General features: G+C 42.8%; 1 protein-coding gene across 1 annotated transcript in view; it reads right to left on the bottom strand.

The window, feature by feature from the left end:
- Window positions 1–19561, bottom strand: part of LOC124619751 (speckle-type POZ protein-like) — a 59569-nt gene extending 40008 nt beyond the window's left edge. The window contains exon 1 of the mRNA XM_047146330.1: window positions 19431–19561. Coding sequence (XP_047002286.1) covers window positions 19431–19500 — 70 coding nt within the window. The 5' untranslated portion in view covers window positions 19501–19561. The remainder of the gene's footprint in view (window positions 1–19430) is intronic.
- Between the last annotated feature and the right edge of the window lie 1478 nt (window positions 19562–21039).

Here is a 21039-nt window from a genome sequence, read left to right on the forward strand (position 1 = left end):
GAAATGGATAGGTTAAAGTTAGATATAGTGGGAATTAGCGAAGTTCGGTGGCAGGAAGACTTTTGGTCAGGTGAATACAGGGTTATAAACACAAAATCAAATAGGGGTAATGCAGGAGTAGGTTTAATAATGAATAAAAAAATAGGTTTGCGGGTAAGCTACTACAAACAGCATAGTGAACGCATTATTGTGGCCAAGATAGACACGAAGCCCACACCTACTACAGAAGTAGAAGCTTATATGCCAACTAGCTCTGCAGATGAAGAAATTGAAGAAATGTATGATGAGAGAAAAGAAATTATTAAGGTAGTGAAGGGAGACGAAAATTTAATAGTCATGGATGATTGGAATTCGAGAGAAGGAAAAGGGAGAGAAGGAAACATAGTAGGTGAATATGGATTGGGGCTAAGAAATGAAAGAGGAAGCCGCCTGGTAGAGTTCTGCACAGAGCATAACTTAATAATAGCCAACACTTGGTTCAAGAATCATGAAAGAAGGTTGTATACATGGAAGAATCCTGGAGATACTAGAAGGTATCAGATAGATTATATAATGGTAAGACAGAGATTTAGGAACCAGGTTTTAAATTGTAATACATTTCCTGGGGCAGATGTGGACTCTGACCACAATCTATTGGTTATGAACTGTAGATTAAAACTGAGGAAACTGCAAAAAGGTGGGAATTTAAGGAGATGGGACCTGGATAAACTGAAAGAACCAGAGGTTGTACAGGGTTTCAGGGAGAGCATAAGGGAACAACTGACAGGAATGGGGGAAATAAATACAGTAGAAGAAGAATGGGTAGCTCTGAGGAATGAAATAGTGAAGGAAGCAGAGGATCAAATAGATAAAAAGACGAGGGCTGGAATAAATCCTTGGATAACAGAAGAGATACTGAAATTAATTGATGAAAGGAGAAAATATAAAAATGCAGTAAATGAAGCAGGCAAAAAGGAATACAAACGTCTCAAAAATGAGATCGACAGGAAGTGCAAAATGGCTAAGCAGGGATGGCTAGAGGACAAATGTAAGGATGGAGAGGCTTATCTCACTAGGGGTAACATAGATACTGCCTACAGGAAAATTAAAGAGACCTTCGGAGAAAAGAGAACCACTTGTATGAATATCAAGAGCTCAAATGGAAACCCAGTTCTAAGTAAAGATGGGAAAGTAGAAAGGTGGAAGGAGTATATAGAGGGTCTATACAAGGGCGATGTACCTGAGGACAATATTATGGAAATGGAAGAGGATGTAGATAAAGATGAAATGGGAGATACGATACGGCGTGAAGAATTTGACAGAGCACTGAAAGACCTGAGTCAAATAAGGCCCCGGGAGTAGACAACATTCCATTAGAACTACTGACGGCCTTGGGAGAGCCAGTGCTGACAAAACTCTACCATCTGGTGAGCAAGATGTATGAGACAGGCAAAATACCCTCAGACTTCAAGAAGAATATAATAATTCCAATTCCAAACAAAGCAGGTGTTGACAGATGTGAAAATTGCCGAACTATCAGTTTAATAAGTCACAGCTGCAAAATACTAACGTGAATTCTTTACAGACGAATGGAAAAACTGGTAGAAGCCGACCTTGGGGAAGATCAGTTTGAATTCCGTAGAAATGTTGGAACACGTGAGGCAATTCTTTTTTTTTTTTTTTTTTGTGGGGTTTAAGGGCGCTCAACTGCTGAGGTCATTAGCGCCCAGTCACTGTTGTTAGAGCACATGGAATCTAGTATAACTCAAGGGGAAGGGGGGGACACCAGAAGGACCTTACAAGGATGCAGATAAAATAAGTAAAAAGGTTAAATGTCTTTGGACAAGCCAGTTAAAGTTATAAAACGCAGAATATGAGCAGCTGCTCGAGCGTCATCAGCTAAAACATCTGGTAAAGTAGATGGCAGGGACAGGACAACACGAAATTGACTAAAACGGGGACACGACAATAAAACATGGCACACTGTTAATGCCTGACCACAAGGGCACTGCGGGGCTGGGTCACCGGAGAGCAGGTAGCGGTGGCTAAACCGGCAATGCCCAATCCGCAACCTGGTCAGAAGAACCTCCTCTCGCCGAGATGGTCGGGAGGAGGTTGTCCAAGCAGTTGGGAGCGGTTTGACTGCCCGGAGCTTGTTTCCTTGAAGGGATGACCAAGCATCCCACCACAACGACACAAGCCTCTTACACACATCCCCACGAACGTCAGATGACGGGACACAATGGGAGGCTGGCCGAGGCAGGAGGACTGCAGCCTTGGCTGCAGCATCCGCAGCCTCATTCCCAGGCACTCATACATGTCCGGGAACCCACAGAAAGCCGACAGGAGAACCATTATCAGCGAAAGAATGGAGGGACTGCTGTATCCGTTGAATCAAGGGATGGACCGGATAGGGAGCTCCAAGGCTCTGAAGAGCACTGAGTGAATCAGAGCAGAGTACGTACGATGAATGGCGGTGGCGGCGGGCATACTGAACGGCCTGATGGAGAGCAAAAAGCTCGGCCGTAAAGCTCGAACATTGGTCGAGGAGCCGGTATTTAAAGGTGGCGGCCCCGACGACAAAGGCACAGCTGACACCATCGTCAGTTTTGGAGCCATCGGTGTAAATAAAGGTGTGACTGGCAAGTCGAGCACGAAGTTCGACGAACCGTGAGCAATACACTGCAGCCGGAGTACCCTCCTTCGGGAGTGAGATGAGGTCAAGATAAATATGAACCGGAGCCTGGAGCCAAGGTGGTGTCGGGCTCCCACCCTCTCTGAAGGTGGTAGGGAGGGCAAAATCCAATTGTCGAAGCAGGCGACGGAAGCGGACTCCGGGGGGCAGCAGGGCAGAGACATACAACCCGTACTGACGGTCGAGAGAATCGGCGAAGAAGGACTGGTAAGCGGGGTGGTCGGGCATAGACAACAACCGGCAGGCATACCGACACAGCAGTACGTCGCGCCGGTAGGTCAATGGTAACTCGGCAGCTTCAGCATAAAGACTCTCGACAGAACTAGTGTAGAAGGCTCCAGTCGCAAGACGTATCCCCCGATGGTGGATGGAGTTGAGCCGGCTTAAGAGGGATGGCCGAGCGGACGAGTAGACAAAGCTCCCATAATCCAGCTTCGATCGGACTATGGACCAATACAAGCGAAGCAGGACAGTGCGATCCGCTCCCCAAGATGAACCGCTAAGAACTCTGAGGACATTAAGGGAACGTGTACAACGGGCCGCCAAATAAGAGACATGTGGAGACCAACACAGTTTCCTGTCCAACGTGAGCCCTAGAAACTTAGTTGTTTCCATGAATGGGAGAACAACGGGACTGAGATGTAAGGATGGCGGAAGGAACGCTTTATATCGCCAAAAGTTGATACAAACCGTCTTCTCTTCAGAGAACCGGAAGCCATTTGCCACGCTCCATGAGTAGAGGCTGTCTAGACAACGCTGAAGGCAGCGCTCCAGGAGGCATGTGCTCTGGGCACTGCAGTAGATCGCGAAGTCATCGACAAAGAGAGAGCCTGAGACATTAGGTGGAATGCAATCCATAATTGGATTGATTGCGATGGCAAAAAGGGCTACGCTCAAGACGGAGCCCTGATGCACTCCGTTCTCCTGGAGGAAGACGTCGGACAATACGGAACCCACACGTACCCTAAACTTTCGATCCGTTAAAAAGGAATCAATAAAAAGGGGCAGGCGACCGCGTAGGCCCCACCCGTGCATAGTGTGGAGGATACCTCCTCTCCAACAGGTATCATAAGCCTTCTCCAAGTCTAAGAACACGGCTACCGTTTGGCGCCTTCGCAAAAAGTTGTTCATGATGAATGTCGACAAGGTCACAAGATGGTCAACAGCGGAGCGGCGGCGACGAAAGCCGCATTGGACATTAGTAAGTAGCCGTCGAGATTCAAGAATCCAGACTAACCGAGCATTAACCATGCGCTCCATCACCTTACAGACACAGCTTGTAAGAGAAATGGGGCGGTAACTAGAAGGAAGGTGTCTATCCTTCCCGGGTTTGGGTATAGGAACAACGACGGCATCACGCCAACACATGGGGACCTGACCTTCGGTCCAGGCGCGATTGTAGGTATGAAGAAGGAAGCTTTTGCCCGCCGGAGAAAGGTGTGCCAGCATCTGAACGTGAATGGCATCTGGCCCCGGAGCAGAGGACAGGGACAGTGCAAGCGCACGTTCGAGTTCCCGCATAGTAAAGGGGGCATTATAAGTTTCCAGATTCAGCGAGTGGAAGGAAGGTCGCCGAGCCTCTTCTGCCTCTTTCCTGGGAAGGAAGGCAGGGTAGTAATGGGCGGAGCTTGAAACCTCCGCGAAAAAGCGGCCAAAGGCGTTGGAGACAGCCATAGGATCAACAAGGACCTCATTACCTGAGGTCAGGCCAGGTACCGAGGAGTGTGCCTTAATGCCCGACAGCCGGCGCAGGCCACCTCAAACGACGGAAGACGGAGTAAAACTGTTAAAGGAGCTGGTGAAAGAGGCCCAACAAGCTTTCTTGCGTTCTTTGATGACTCTACGGCATTGCGCTCGGAGTCTTTTGTATTCAATACAATTCGCCAACGTAGGATGGCGGCGAAAGGTGAGTAAAGCACGTCGTCGAGCACGGATAGCGTCCCTACAAGCCTCGTTCCACCAGGGGACGGAAGAAGAGGTAGTACGAGGAATGGAACGTTCGGCAGCATTGATGATAACAGCCGTGAGGTATTCGACCTGACTGTCACAACTGGGAAAATCGTGGTCCGGAAAGGTCGCCAGGGAGGAGTAAAGTCCCCAGTCAGCTTTCGGTATGTTCCAGCTCAAAGGACGTGGGGATGGGGTGTGGTGCAGGAGACGAACGACACAGGGGAAGTGGTCGCTCGAATAGGTGTCAGAAAGGACATACCACTCGAACCGACGGGCAAGAGTGGTAGAACAGATCGAGAGGTCCAAGTGGGAGTAGGTATGAGTAGAGTCCGAGAGGAAAGTCGGGGCGCCGGTATTGAGGCAGACAAGATGGAGATGGTTTAAGACATCCGCCAAGAGTGAGCCTCTTTGACAGGATGCAGGAGAGCCCCAAAGGGGATGATGGGCATTGAAGTCGCCAAACAATAAAAACGGCGGGGGAAGCTGAACGATCAGGTGCATCATGTCAGCCCAACTAACAGCAGATGACGGTGGAGTGTAGATGGTACAAACTGAAAAAGTAAAAGCAGAAAGAGTAATGCGGACAGCTATTGCTTGGAGTGGGGTGGTCAATGGGATGGGATGGTAATAGACATCGTCCCGAACGAGCAACATGACCCCACGAGCTGGGATACCATGAACAGGGGTGAGGTCCTACCGCTCCGAGGTATAGTGGGTAAAGGCAATACGGTCAGTCGGGCGCAACTTGGTTTCCTGGAGACCAAGGACGAGTGGACAGTGCAGGCGGAGGAGCAGTTGTAATTCCTCCCGATTAGATCAAATACCTCTTATGTTCCAATGAAACAACGCCATCGCTAGTCAAAAAGTTGGGGGAACGAGACGGGGAAGAGCTGGCCACCTCGACGGCCGCGGAGGGCCAGGTTGCGACGGAACAACGCTACAACCGACGGGAGGCGGATCCGGTTCCATCGACTCGTTGCCAGCTGCGGCCGCTGTCCCTGGTTGTGTAGGAGGGGCAGCATCATTTGCCGACGAGAGGCCAGCTGAGCGCCTGGCAGCAGAGCGTCCCGGCGAAACTGAGGACGGCCGGGAGCAGCAACTCACGGATGGAGCGTCAGACGAAACGCGCCAGGGTGGAGAGGGGGATAGAGACTTCTTCTTTGAGGCCTTCTTGAAAGGCCGAGGAGGCACAGGGATGGTGGGCTGGACCCGAAGAAGGTCCTCACGCGCGGGGTCCGTTTTGGAACGCCGGACCTCGGAAGCTGGGGTCCGGAACGTTTCCCCGATGGACGCCTGAGAAGAGGATCGCTTCTGAGGTAGCGGGGGGAGAGGAGGAGGAGGAAGGGTGGCCCCTGGGGCGGAGGGGGCGGGGGCCACGGGGGAGGAGGATTTGGAAGGGAGGGATTTGGGAGGCGGAGGCAGAGCCCCCTGATGGGCGGAGGAGGCGGAGGGGGGACAGGATAGCGGTGAGGATACCGCGGAAGGAGTGGACACAACTGAGGCAAACGAAGTGGTCAACGGCACGGGATGGAGGCAGTCATACTTCTTCCTGGCCTCAGAATAAGAGAGCCGATCCAAAGTTTTGAGTTCCTGTATCTTCTTCTCCTTCTGATATGCGGGGCAGTCTGAGGATCTAGGCGAGTGGAGGCCAGGGCAATTAATGCACCGAGGTGGTGGGGTGCATGTATGTTCCTCACGAAGAGGACGTCCGCAATCGCCACAAAGGGGCTCAGCCTCACACCGTGACGACATGTGCCCAAAGCGCAGACACCGAAAACAGCGCATAGGAGGCGGGACGTAAGGTCGCACGTCGCACCGGTAGCACATCACCTTTACCTTCTCCGGGAGAACGTCCCCCTCGAAGGCGAGGATAAAGGCCCCGGTGTCGATGCGACAGTCTTTGGGGCCGCGCTGGACTCGCCGGACGAAATGCACGCCGCGGCGCTCCAGGTTGGCCCTGAGCTCCTCATCAGATTGTAGCAGGAGGTCACGATGAAAAATAACCCCCTGTGTCCGATTTAGTGCCAGATGCGGAACAATGGACACTGGGATGTCCCCTAGGCGGTCGCACGCCTGGAGCGCTGCCGACTGTGTGGCAGAGGTGGTCTTGATAAGAACGGACCCTGAACGCATCTTGCTGAGAGCCTCAATTTCCCCGAAGATGTCCTCAATGTGCTGAACAAAGAACATGGGCTTGGAGGTGGCGGAGGTCCCCCCCATCGGTTCGAGAACAGACCAAGTAGCGGGGGAAGTACTTCGCCCCAAGCCGGCGGGCCTGTCCCTCCTCCCAGGGAGTGGCCAAGGGGGAAAGGGCAGGAGAACCAGAACTAGAAACGGTACCTTTTCTTTTGAAATACTCGGCCGCAGAGCGACCTGATACGTGTTGACGTTTCATCTGCGAAACGTCCGCCCCAATACCACCCACTCCGACCAGGGGCTCTCCCCACGGGCGCCACCCAGCCTCAGCAAGGACCACCTGGAAGGATGACCGTTGCCGGGAGTCCTGATGCCCCAAGGAGACGGGCATCTACTCCTTGGCCGACCTGGGGAGGGTGCAGCTCAGGTATCGGCAGTACGATCCCTGTGTTGTCAGGGGGCTACAACCTAGAGGGTACATGACGACCCCACCACAACGGGCTGGCTACCGTGCTGGATTTCTGGTGCCATGGAAAGTCCATCATGATCGCTGGTGCAGATGGGGACGCACTATGGGCGTAACTTGTACAACCCATCAGGCGTTTAGGCCCAATTTGAGGAATAGCAGGCATGGTTACAACACCGGTACAATGCTGAGTGCCAAGGTCTTAGTGCACTTAGGACCAGTGGTACACCACGTAAGGTGTCCTTCCCCAAAAGGCTCGTACTTCTGTAGAATTTTGAAAAATGGAGGTCAAACCCCAAGGGGGACCATCACATGGAAGGCCGAAACGGTTGAAACTTCTTTTAGTCGCCTCTTACGACAGGCAGGAATACCTCGGGCCTATTCTTACCCCGGACCCGCAGGGGGTACGTGAGGCAATGCAGACCTTACGACTTATCTCAGAAGAAAGATTAAGGAAAAGCAAACCTACGTTTCTAGCATTTGTAGACTTAGAGAAAGCTTTTGACAATGTTGACTGGAACACTCTCTTTCAAATTCTGAAAGTGGCAGGGGTAAAATACAGGGGGCGAAAGGCTATTTACAATTTGTACAGAAACCAGATGACAGTTATAAGAGTCGAGGGGCATGAAAGGTAGGCAGTGGTTGGGAAGGGAGTGACACAGGGTTGTAGCCTCTCCCTGATGTTATTCAATCTGTATATTGAGCAAGCAGTAAAGGAAACAAAAGAAAAATTCGGAGTAGGTATTAAAATTCATGGAGAAGAAGTAAAAACTTTGAGGTTCGCCAATGACATTGTAATTCTGTCAGAGACAGCAAAGGACTTGGAAGAGCAGTTGAACGGAATGGACAGTGTCTTGAAAGGAGGATATAAGATGATCATCAACAAAAGCAAAACGAGGATAACGGAATGTAGTCAAATTAAATCGGGTGATGCTGAGAGAATTAGATTAGGAAATGAGACACAAAGTGGTAAAGGAGTTTTGCTATTTAGGGAGCAAAATAACTGATGATGGTCGAAGTAGAGAGAATATAAAATGTAGACTGGCAATGGCAAAGAAAGCGTTTCTGAAGAAGAGAAATTTGTTAACATCGAGTATAGATTTAAGTGTCAGGAAGTCGTTTCTGAAAGTATTTGTATGGAGTGTAGCCCTGTATGGAAGTGAAACGTGGACAATAAATAGTTTGGACTAGAAGAGAATAGAAGCTTTCGAAATGTGGTGCTACAGAAGAATGCTGAAGATTAGATGGGTAGATTACATAACTAATGATGAAGTATTGAATAGAATTGGGGAGAAGAGGAGTTCGTGGCACAACTTGACGAAAAGAAGGGACCGGTTAGTAGGACATGTTCCGAGGCATCAAGGGATCACAAATTTAGCATTGGAGGGCAGCGTGGACGGTAAAAATCGTAGAGGGAGACCAAGAGATGAATACACTAAGCAGATTCAGAAGGATGTGGGTTGCAGTAAGTACTGGGTGATGAAGCTTGCATAGGATAGGGTAGAATGGACAGCTGCTCAAACCAGTCTCAGGACTGAAGACCACAACAACAACATGTGAAAAACACATGCACTGCGTCCTGTCGGTGGCAATCACTGATTATGCAGTAGCTGACACTCTTTAGGTCTTCATTACCTTTGTATTAAATGACAAACGGACTTTGTAATCTCCTTTTATAGGGCTATGTGGCAACATTAGTTTCACATTGTGATGTATTGTGCAGACACAAACTGAATGTGAACCAGCTGTGCCTACAGTCACACACCACTTTGGCCTTAATCCACAAAATTTGGAAAATCCAATTTCCAGTCCATTTTTATTGCAGTACATAAAAAATATTTAAGTTGCTCAGTAAAATAAGTATTTCTGTTTTTTAACCTCTTCTCCATCTATCCGAACAGTAATAGTCCTTTTTCCTGGACAAATCCGACTAAACTCTTCATCATAAAAATGTTGTATGACTCTTGCCTTCACATCCTCCGAAAGCTTCTTCCCACATTTACCTTTGGGCTGTGCCAATATTCCCTGTTCAGCTTTTAACTTTCTAGCCTTCCTTACCAATCTTTCTGAAACACAAAATTCTTCCATAGGCTTTTTGATAGACCACCTTTAGGGAACTCAGATCAAAATTTGAATTTTCTTGTTATTATTTGATATATGTAATTTTTCTTTCAATTCTTGGATCAGCTCATTGTAATGTGAACAAGTCAAGCATTGCTTGCTTGTGGATCATTGCTCCAATTCACTGGGATGAAGTCCTCCAAATTCTGCAATTTTCTTAATAATTGCACCTTCAACTTTATGTATTTTGCACTTTGCATATCCTTTTGTATCCCTTGCACCAATTTGTTGAAATTTTAATGGTGATATTCCAACAGATGTTAAGCTTGTATTCAAATTGTGACCAACATTAGTGTCACCATCTTCATCTGACTGATATGTTACGTCCATTTGTGAATATTTCAGTGTATCAAATTATTTTCTACAGGAAGGGCACATTTTTTGTGTCTGGTTTAATATCAGACATGGTTATCCTTTTTAGTAGGTCAGCTGTTTCTATGTTGATTGAGAGCAAGCTTTTCCGTGGAATGTGGTTTTTCTTACCAAATGGGTTGCAGCATGATCTTTGCAAAAATTCAAATCTTTTTACTAGTAAAGCTTCATGATGGAAGCATAGTTGAGTATTTTCAGTGCAGTGTAAACCAGACTGTCTAGTAAGTAATTCTTGTTGTTCTAAGGAAAGTTGTCTTACAGCTTTCAGTCCTTTTAAGGCACTGTATGTCATTAAATGGCATGGGGAATCAGCATTTCCAAAACTGCATACATTAACTTGATCTTGTTCTTTCATTTTAGCAAACAACTTGATATGCTTCAGACACTAAAATCAAATTGTCAAGCCCTAAATAAAGAAAAGAAATAAAATTAATACGCATTCAGTTTCCCAGAAATTATGTAGCAGGCTCTAGTACTGTTAAATGGTTAAATTTAGCAATGAACCTGTCACAAACGAGTTTAAAATCACCAAGTAAGCAGCAAAATGAATATTTAAACAATGAAGACATAATCAACAAAAATCCAAATTTTAGGCGACATTTTTGCACATTACCCAAAGAGACACCAAAATGACAATAAGATTTCTAACAGAATGAAATGTGCTCTGTTGAATGGTGTTAATAAATGTAACGTGGGACGTGTCATGGGTATATTTTGATACATTCATGTTTTTTAGCAAATTTACAGGATGGTAGCACAGTAATTAAACAAGCCAGGCCAAAATTTGTGATATGTTAAACACCCAGACAGACAGTAGTTTGGCAAAAGACCAGGTCCATAGCACACTTTCTCCACTACATATGCCTCATTAAACTGTGGGGAAAAATTTCTCGTGACATGATTTGTTGCCCACTTTGAACTGAGACTATGCCAAATGCATTGCTTTCTGAATGCTACTTGCAACATTTGTGTGTAGAGCTCACAACATTGTACCACTATAACCAGAAGCCAGATTCTAGCTCTTTTACATTAGGAACAATGGAATGCCAAACTTGACGATTTCTTCACGACTTTTTGGTCTCTGTAAAAGTGGTCTTCACGAAAATGGCTCTAGCACCTCAACCAAGTTACAGGTGAGCCTGAAACTTTGCATTCATGTAGGGTCCTCAGGTACATCCTGTACAAATTTCTTCAAAATTGAAGATGGTCGAGCTGGGAGCCCTAGGACACTCCATGTGGAATGACCCATCTTTCCAATTCACTCCCTTGTATTATTGTTACAGTAGAATGATTCATTGAATTCAAGAACTTCTTGTCCTATGGATTTTTTCTCATGATACATAGAATTATGCAAGGTTTCCTGTTCATGGTCTAAATTGAGATTCACAGAGCTGTCTGCCTATCACTGATTACAGAGTGGTGTTCCTCCTAAGGTGATCATATAATTTTGATATGAATGCTTCTTCATTGGACTGGCAGGTGTCACATCCTGGGTAATGTTGTACAAACTCATTAAGCAATATGAAAAAAAGGTGGTGGGCAGGACATCATTACATTTTTGTATTGTATCTTAAAGACTTTATTGTTCATCCAGAGCTGGTGTAATGTAATGCACTTAAATAGACAAAATATCCAATCTAATAAGACTATGGGATTGGTGATCAGTTACTGGAACCATGTACAGTCTTCAAGTTTTTATAATTACCTTTCCAGAACACTAAGATAAAATGACCGGATAAATGTAGCTGTGAGGAACACAGATGGCAGGCTGTTTTATTGATAGAATTCAGAGGAAGTAAAATTCACCCACAAAAGAGGTTGTGTTTGGGAAACTAGCACTGTTCTTTTGCCCAGAATCCTTAACAAGATGAATTAATAAAGGAGATAAAGGAATAGATTCAAAGGATAGCTGCACAGTTAGTCACAACTGTGTTCAGTCAGTGCAAGAGCAGCACAGATCTGCTCACCAAACTACAGTGTGAGCCACTAAACAATAGTTTAGTAACATCCCAGAGAACACTAATTGTACAACTTTTGAGCCCATGTTCCAAAATGTGCCAATAAAAAACACTTTTCCCAACATTGATCTCAGATCTCTCAGTGATTAGGTTAGTACTTGTTCCATAGATCATGAATACGACACTTCATAATGATGTGGAACATGTCAGGTTAATAAAAGGTGTCTATACAAGATATTAAATTACACAAAATATTACATGACACTTAATATTTTAATTTTTTTAATTTAATTTTATTTTTATTTTTTTTTTGGAGGGGGGGGGGGGGGTATTACCCACTTACTATATCCAAAAATTCATCTAATGAGTAGAAGGAGTTGCCATTCAGAAATTCTTTTAATTTCCTTTTAAATGCTATATGGCTATCAGACGTTTGATGCTATTAGGTGTGTGACCAGAGACTTTTGTGGCAGCATAATTGATCCCCTTCCGAGTCAGAGTTAGATTTAACAACACTGAGTAGTGAAGATCATCCTTTCTCCTAGTGTTGTAGCCATGTACACTGCTATTACTTTTGAATTCGTTCGGATTGTTAACAACAAATTTCATAGGTGAATATATATTTACTGTGAGGCTACAGTGAAAATCCCTAGCTCTTTAAAGAAGTGTCTGCAGGATGATCTTGGATGAGCTCCAGCAATTATTCTGATTACACGCTTTTGTGCAATGAACACTCTTTTACTCAATGATGAGTTACCCCAGAATATGATGCCATAGGAAAGCAGAGAATGAAAATAGGCGTGGTACACTAATTTACTGAGATTTATATCGCCAAAATTTGTAATGACCCTAATAGCATAAGTAGCTGAACGCAAACGTTTCAGCAGATCTTCAGTGTGTTTTTTCCAGTTCAACCCCTCATCAATGCATACACATAGAAATCTTGAATATTCTACCTCAGCTACAGATTTTTGATCGAAGTGTATATTTATTAATGGTGTCATTCAATTTACTGTGTGGAACTGTATATACTGTGTTTTGTCAAAGTTTAATGAAAGCCCATTTGCAGAGAATCACTTAATGATTTTCTGAAAAATATCGTTTACAATTTCATCAGTTAATTCTTGTCTGTTGGGTGTGATAGCTATACTTGTATCATCGACAAAAAGTACCAGCTTTGCATCTTCGTGAATATAGATTGGCAAGTCATTAATATATATTAAGAACAGCAGAGGACCCAAGACCGAACCCTGCGGCACCCCATTCTTGATTGTTCCCCAGTATGAGAAATCACCAGTTTCTTGCATATTATGTGAACTGCTTATTTCAACTTTCTGCACTCTTCCAGTTAGGTATGATTCAAACCATTTGAGTGCTGTCCCATTCATACCACAGTACTTGAACTTATCTACAAGTATTCCATGATTTACACAATCAAAAGCCTTTGAGAGATCACAAAAAAATCCCAACAGGTGACTTCCAGTTACTAAGAGCATAAATATATTTCATTAGTGAAAGTATATATGGCATTTTCCGTTGAAAAACCCTTCTGGAAACCAAACTGACATTTTGTTAAAACTTTATTTTTACAAAGGTGTGGAGCTACTCTACAATACATTACTTTTTCAAGAATTTTGGATAAGGCAGTCAGAAGAGAGATTGGGTGGAAGTTGTTGACATCAGACGTATCCCCTTTTTTATGCAGTGGTTTAACAATGGTATACTTCTGTCTATCTGGGAAAATATCCTGCTTCAGAGAGTATTACATGTGACTAAAAATCCCACTTATCTCTTGGGAACAAGCTTTTATTATCCTGCTGGAAATGCCATCAATTCCATGTGAGCTTTAATTCTTTAGTGTTTATTATCTTCCTAATTTCAGAAGGAAAGGTGGGTGGAATTTCAATTGTATCAAATTGTGTGGGCGAGGCCTCTTCCATTAACTGCCTTGCTTTTTCTAATCAACATTTAGAGACTATTTTCTCTACAACAATTAAAAAATGATTATTCAAAATGTTTTCGACTTCCGACTTGTTGTTTGTCAAGTTTCCATTCGCTTTGATGGTAATGCCATCATGCTGTACTCTTGGCTGCCCTGTCTTCCTTGTAATAATATTCCAAATTGTTTTGATTTTGTTATCAGAGGTATTAATCTCAGACATGATGCACATGCTTCTGGACTTTTTAATAACCTTTCTTAATGTAGCACAGTAGTTTTTATAATATTTGGCTGTTTCTGGGTCATTACTCTTTCTTGTTGTTAGATACAGTTCCCTTTTGTGGTTACAAGATATTTTTATTCCTTTAGTAAGCCAAGGTTTTTTTGCATGGTTTCTTATAATCAGATTTAGCTACTTTCTTGGGCAAACAGTTTTCAAATTCTCTTACAAGTGTATCATGAAATAAGTTATATTTTAAATTAGCATTGGGTTCCTTGTACTCCTCATCCCAGTCTAACTGCTGAAGATTGTCCCTGAAATTTCTAATTGTTGAGTCATTAATTGAACACACAACTTTGAAGGGTAGTTTTGAATTACTGAATGGAGCTATGTCATATACTGTAACTAGCTGAGCACCATGATCAGAAAGGCCATTCTCAACAGGACAAGCATTTATGTTTTTAAACTTATCTTGGTCTATAAAAGTGTTATCTATCGATGTGCTGCTGTCCTTTACTACCAGAGTAGGAAAATCAATGACAGATGTGAAATTGAAAGAACCGAGCAAGACTTCCGGGTCATTCTTCCTATTACACTCTTTCAGTGAATCAACACTGAAGTCCCCACAAATAATAATTTCCTTTCCTCTATCTGACAGATAGCACAACAAGGCATCCAAGTTTTCCAGGAATAAATGAAAGTTTCCTGTAGGGGACCTATATAATATTACAATTATAAAAGATCCCTCCTTCAGTTTAAGTTGTCAGGCACATGCTTCTATATATTGCTCTAGACAAAACTTTTTTGTGTCTAAGCTTTTTACACAGTGATAACTTGACATATATGGCAACTCCTCCTATCACCTTATTCTTTCTACTCATATGTGCAGCTAGTTTATAACCACTGATATTTACCTTTTCCATATCAGACAATGTAATGCTCAGACAGGCATAGTATATCTATCACATTATCAGATTCAATGTCATCTAAACAAACCAGGAGCTCATCTACTTTATTCTTCAATCCCGGAATATTTTGGTCAAAAATGGTAACATTATTTTTACTTTACTTTTGTGAGAATCTACTTTTTTCTTTAATCCACCAATATTTTGGTTAAATATGGTAACATTATTATTTACTTTACTGTTGTAAGAATCTTGTGAGTTTTGGACCTCTTTAGCACCTACCTTCCTACCTGAACTTCTCATTGGACACTGATATTAGTCTAAAAAAGAGGGACATCCATGAGTACTAGTGTCGCCCGCCCCCCGCCCCCTTATGGATTTCGCTAACAACCCTGCCAGTTTACCCTTCCCTTTCCTATTGAGGTGTAGGCCATCCCTTGTGAATTACCCCTCTCAACAGCCTCGACAGGAACCAATCCAATGGATGGCAGAGTGGCCGCCCTACGCAGCTGATCCAACTCCACACTTACCCTCCTGACAGAGCAGTTCAACTGGGGCTGATCATGCTGCACAAAAGCAGGCACCAGGTCAACATTGGTATGGGTTGTTGTAGAGGCTATTTTCACCAGGTCACACTCAATACTGTAGCCTTGATCCCTATCAATACTGTTTCCCACTCAACCCACTATCATCACATAATCCTGCTTTGAGAAACCCTTGCACAAGGAACCTATATCCTTTACCACATGGCTAAGACATGCACTTAGCTTAAAAAAGGTTGTGACCTTTGATGTTAAAATCTCAGAATTCATCCTGACAAACTGAAAATCTTTCTCCCCGTGTACTATCTGTGAATGAAAGCAGATATTGGGAAAATTATACTGCAGTGATCATAAAGCGGTTACTGCATCGATGATTTCGGCCGTAAATAGAAATATTAAAAAAGGTAGGAAGATTTATCTGTTTAGCAAAAGTGACAAAAAGCAGATTACAGAGTACCTGATGGCTCAACACAAAAGTTTTGTCTCAAGTACAGATAGTGTTGAGGATCAGTGGACAAAGTTCAAAACCATCGTACAATATGCGTTAGATGAGTATGTGCCAAGCAAGATCGTAAGAGATGGAAAAGAGCCACCGTGGTACAACAACCAAGTTAGAAAACTGCTGCGGAAGCAAAGGGAACTTCACAGCAAACATAAATATAGCCAAAGCCTTGCAGGCAAACAAAAATTACGCGAAGCGAAATGTAGTGTGAGGAGGGCTATGGGAGAGGCGTTCAATGAATTCGAAACTAATGTTCTATGTACTGACTTGGCAGAAAATCCTAAGAAATTTTGGTCTTATGTCAAAGCGGTAGGTGGATCAAAACAAAATGTCCAGGCACTCTGACCAAAATGGTACTGAAACAGAGGATGACAAACTAAAGGCCGAAATACTAAATGTCTTTTTCCAAAGCTGTTTCACAGAGGAAGACTGCCCTGTAGTTCCTTCTCTAGATTGTCGCACAGATGACAAAATGGTAGATATCGAAATAGACGACAGAAGGATAGAGAAACAATTAAAATCGCTCAAAAGAGGAAAGGCCGCTGGACCTGATGGGATACCAGTTCGATTTCACACAGAGTATGCGAAGGAACTTGGCCCCCTTCTTGCAGCGGTGTACCGTAGGTCTCTAGAAGAGCGTAGCGTTCCAAAGGATTGGAAAAGGGCACAGGTCATCCCCCTTTTCAAGAAGGGACGCCGAACAGATGTGCAGAACTATAGACCTATATCTCTAACGTTGATCAGTTGTAGAATTTTGGAACACATTATGTTCGAGTATAATGACTTTTCTGGAGACTACAAATCTACTCTGTAGGAATCAGCATGGGTTTCGAAAAAGACGGTCATGTGAAACCCAGCTTGCGCTATTAGTCCACGAGACTCAGAGGGCCATAGACACGGGTTCACAGGTAGATGCCGTGTTTCTTGACTTCCGCAAGGCGTTCGATCCCATTCCCCGCAGTCGTTTAATGAACAAAGTAAGAGCATAAGGACTATCAGACCAATTGTGTGATTGGATTGAAGAGTTCCTAGATAACAGAACGCAGCATGTCATTCTCAATGGAGAGAAGTCTTCCGAAGTAAGAGTGACTTCAGGTGTGCCGCAGGGGAGTGTCATAGGACCGTTGCTATTCACAATATACATAAATGACCTTGTGGATGACATCGGAAGTTCACTGAGGCTTTTTGCAGATGATGCTGTGGTGTATCAAGAGGTTGTGACAAAGGAAAATTGTACTGAAATGCAGGAGGACCTGCAGTAAATTGATGCATGGTGCAGGGAATGGCAATTGAATCTCAATGTAGACAAGTGTAATGTGCTGCGAATACACAGAAAGAAAGATCCCTTATCATTTAGCTACAAAATAGCAGGTCAGCAACTGGAAGCAGTTAATTCCATAATTATCTGGGAGTACGCATTAGGAGTGATTTAAAATGGAATGATCATATAAAGTTGATCGTCAGTAAATCAGATGCCAGACAGATTCATTGGAAGAATCCTAAGGAAATGCAATCCAAAAACGAAGGAAGTAGGTTACAGTACACTTGTTCGCCCACTGCTTGAATACTGCTCATCAGTGTGGGATCCGTACCAGATAGGGTTGATAGAAGAGATAGAGAAGATCCAACGGAGAGCAGCGCGCTTCGTTACAGGATCATTTAGTAATCGCGAAAGCGTTACGGAGATGATAGATAAACTCCAGTGGAAGACTCTGCAGGAGAGACGCTCAGTACAGGCTTTTGTTAAAGTTTCAAGAACATACCTTCACCGAAGAGTCAAGCAGTATATATTTCTCCCTCCTACGTATATCCCGCGAAGAGACCATGAGGATAAAAGCAGAGAGATTAGAGCCCACACAGAAGCATACCGACAATCCTCCTTTCCACGAATACGAAACTGGAATAGAAGGGAGAACCGATAGAGGTACTCAGGGTACCCTCCGCCACACACCGTCAGGTGGCTTGCAGAGTATGGATGTAGATGTACTCTACACACACCCCACTACAGTGACCAGCAAAGTACATATATCAATTATTCAGATGAGCAACATTGTGTACATACTGTTTCTAAAGATTGAACCTCCAACTGTTCCATCTTGTTTTTTCAGTCTCAATTTCGACGAGCAGCTCGGCCACAAAATTTTAGCACTGGTAGCCTTTGTCTTGTGAGCAACACACTCAACCTGAGGTTCTCATCCACGAGAAATGGAGCATTTCAGAAGTGAGGAGTTATGAGATATGGGCATAATTGGCGAATTAATCAGTTAGTTATGGCACAATAATGGCAATCTTACAGTATTTTGAAGATTGCTCTTAATTATCACATCCAGTATACAATCTACATCTACATTTATACTCCTCCTCCCTCAGTCTTTCCCCTCATGTCTGCATATACACATTAAAAAACAAAACAGCAGAAGTGAGCTATCAGAACACACAAGCATATCCTGATCAAATGTTTAACACTCACTGTGGCAAACTTATAGAAACAGAAGTAATCAAAGCCTACATGTGTACTACAGTGCCACCGGTGTTGGTTTCATACTGTAAAGTTTCCTAATAAATGTACTTCCAGAAAAGTGGAGTTGTGAGTGAACTGTCATATAAGCCTATGCTTTGCAGCAGTTGCTGGAAGAAAAAAATCACATACTGGCAAATTCAATCCATTTCCATCAGTGCTATAAAGGTGTTTACAATTTTCCCCTGCTCATGACAATTTGATTACGCTGTAGCTGCAGAGCTAATCACTGTCACTAGCAGTAATATCTATTATGCTGAAAAGGATGATGCTCTGGTAAAATTACAAGAGACGTTAAAAAATGAATTATTCAGACTGTTGTATATTTGGTGTTACATCAGAAATGCCATAAGTTATAAATTAGGTAAACGCATTAATCAAGTCTCAAAACTATGTTATCCAATGATTACTGGATGGGCTGTTTAGGATAGACTGATGGTATTCAATACCATACCTATAGAAATGGTTACAAATCATAAATAATTCTCCTCGCGAGTCAACATCAAGCTAATACAAGGCGTAAACGTAACTACTACTCTGAATTGAAGAGAACTTCGTAAGATAGGACGACATGGAGGGCGAGATAAGTTTTCAGCCAGTATGAGGATGACAACTAGATAATATTACTTGTAAAATATATATATATATATATATAATTAATTGCAACTACGACGTAGCATCATTAGATACACCATAAGAATATTTTCGGTGGTCAGTAATAAGTATTTCGCTAGGAGGTTTTATGCATTTCTATTTCCCACTGAAACGCGAACACTTAACAAGAGCAATAATTACTAGACATTGAAAAAGTTTCTTTCCTTTCCAGCTCGTATCAAGCAACTTGTCATTTCTTAACATGACTACAACGCGTTCCATCAACTTGACTTCATCAGAAAACATGTCATTACGCGTCACATAGAGCTAGACAACCATTTCAGTAAACCTGCACATAAATTTCCTCCTATTCACGAAAGCGCAACTTAATACATGCAAAACAATAACGATCCCATCTTGGTAACTTCCTCATTAAATTCACGGCGAAACAATTACTACAATGGAAAAGACAAAAGCCGTATTACATTGTTTAACAATTAGCAACTAGGGAAGCATCGTACAACAGACATTACCAATAACGTTCAAAAGTTGAATGAACGTGGGTCTATCTGAAGTAGTGACATGTGCTACATGACAACCCATCAACAAGAAACAACACTTCGCGGCGAACTGTCACCCATATGACATAAGAAAACAACTGAAGATAAACCACTTCTGAACACTGACGGTCCTATATTGTAATAATCTGCACATAATCTCAGCTTTATTTTTAGTTTTCCTCCGAGAAACATAAAGTTTCAGTTTCTCGCACTTACCTAACTTTCACAAAATGTTAAAACTATTACTTGATTTTTTCAAACTGAAAAAAAAAAACAACTGAGCAACGAGAAAACGGCAAGTACAGTGCTTTTAAAGCTTTGAAGTTACTTAACGTAAGTCACAGATTTAATTATTAAATTGCAGTTTCAACACACCTCCCATAATCTAAAACATAGCCGCAACACTAGTGCTCAATTTTGTTACACTATGCGACAGCAGCGCTCCAAGCGGCCAGCAAGCTACGCTTCTGAATATGATATCGGATGTGTGTGTTCATAGTATCGTTTATATTGATCCGTAATATAGTTTTTACAATTGGGGTAGTATGTAGTGCCATAAAAATCTGCAGTAACTATAAAATGATACCGCTTTCTTTAGTTTCCTAAGGATCCTGGGAAGTGCGAAACAGTACAGTGCAGAAAAGTTTATTTACGATTCTCTTGTAAGCTACGTATTTAATGAAGAACCACGTTTTTTTAAGAACAAAAAATAACTAGCAAACAGTAGAAGACCTGATCTTTTGCAGAAACACGTCGTATATTTACTTAACAACATGAAATTTTTTTCACTGGACTTACAATTAAATCTGTGAATATGGAGCGTAGAAAATTGTATGGAATGCAAGACCTATGTTTTTTATCGTGTCAAATAAACCATCACAGCTCTAGCGGTATAGAAAACCACATAGATGTAGTAATAAAACGTCAAAGTAATAAAACTGTTTTCCAACACGGAAGTAACCAATTCCAATATTGATGCTGCATCTGAGTCATAAATAGCCAAAATCTTCAACACATTCGCTTTTGAAGCAAAAGCACTTACATTTAAAAAAATATTCAAGCACTGAGAAAATCGAATGAAACATAAGAATGTACGAATCGGTAAGACTACATACAAAATGGTTACCGCAACAAGAAAAATGCCTGTCGAAATAAGAATAGACAAGAAGAAATACATGTTCCTTATGCATGAAGTATGTTTTTATTCAATTGACTTCAACTGCATAAGCTGCAGTTATACACATATTCGAAAGTATTTCCTTATGAATAAGTTTTAGCTTATGGCACTGACTTAGTAAGATTCGGCTGATTATACATTTATTTCACTATCAATTATGTCTATCGATAATTTACTAGTGCTTCGAGTGCAAAATTGTAATAACTACTATTTTAATTAAGTAGAAACATAATCAGAAACAAATGTTAATTTTACAGATGCTTTCTCGCCATTGCGATTTTCAAATTGAAGTGAGCTATAGCCATGGTGTGAAACATCTCAGATAGAGAGTTCCCTACGATTTCCACTCCAGTGCATACGCCACTGTGAAATGTGTTACGTCGTCGACGAATGTGAGCTCATACT

Source organism: Schistocerca americana, chromosome 6 (assembly GCF_021461395.2).
Source record: "Schistocerca americana isolate TAMUIC-IGC-003095 chromosome 6, iqSchAmer2.1, whole genome shotgun sequence".
In the NCBI taxonomy this organism is placed as follows: Eukaryota; Metazoa; Arthropoda; class Insecta; order Orthoptera; family Acrididae; genus Schistocerca; species Schistocerca americana.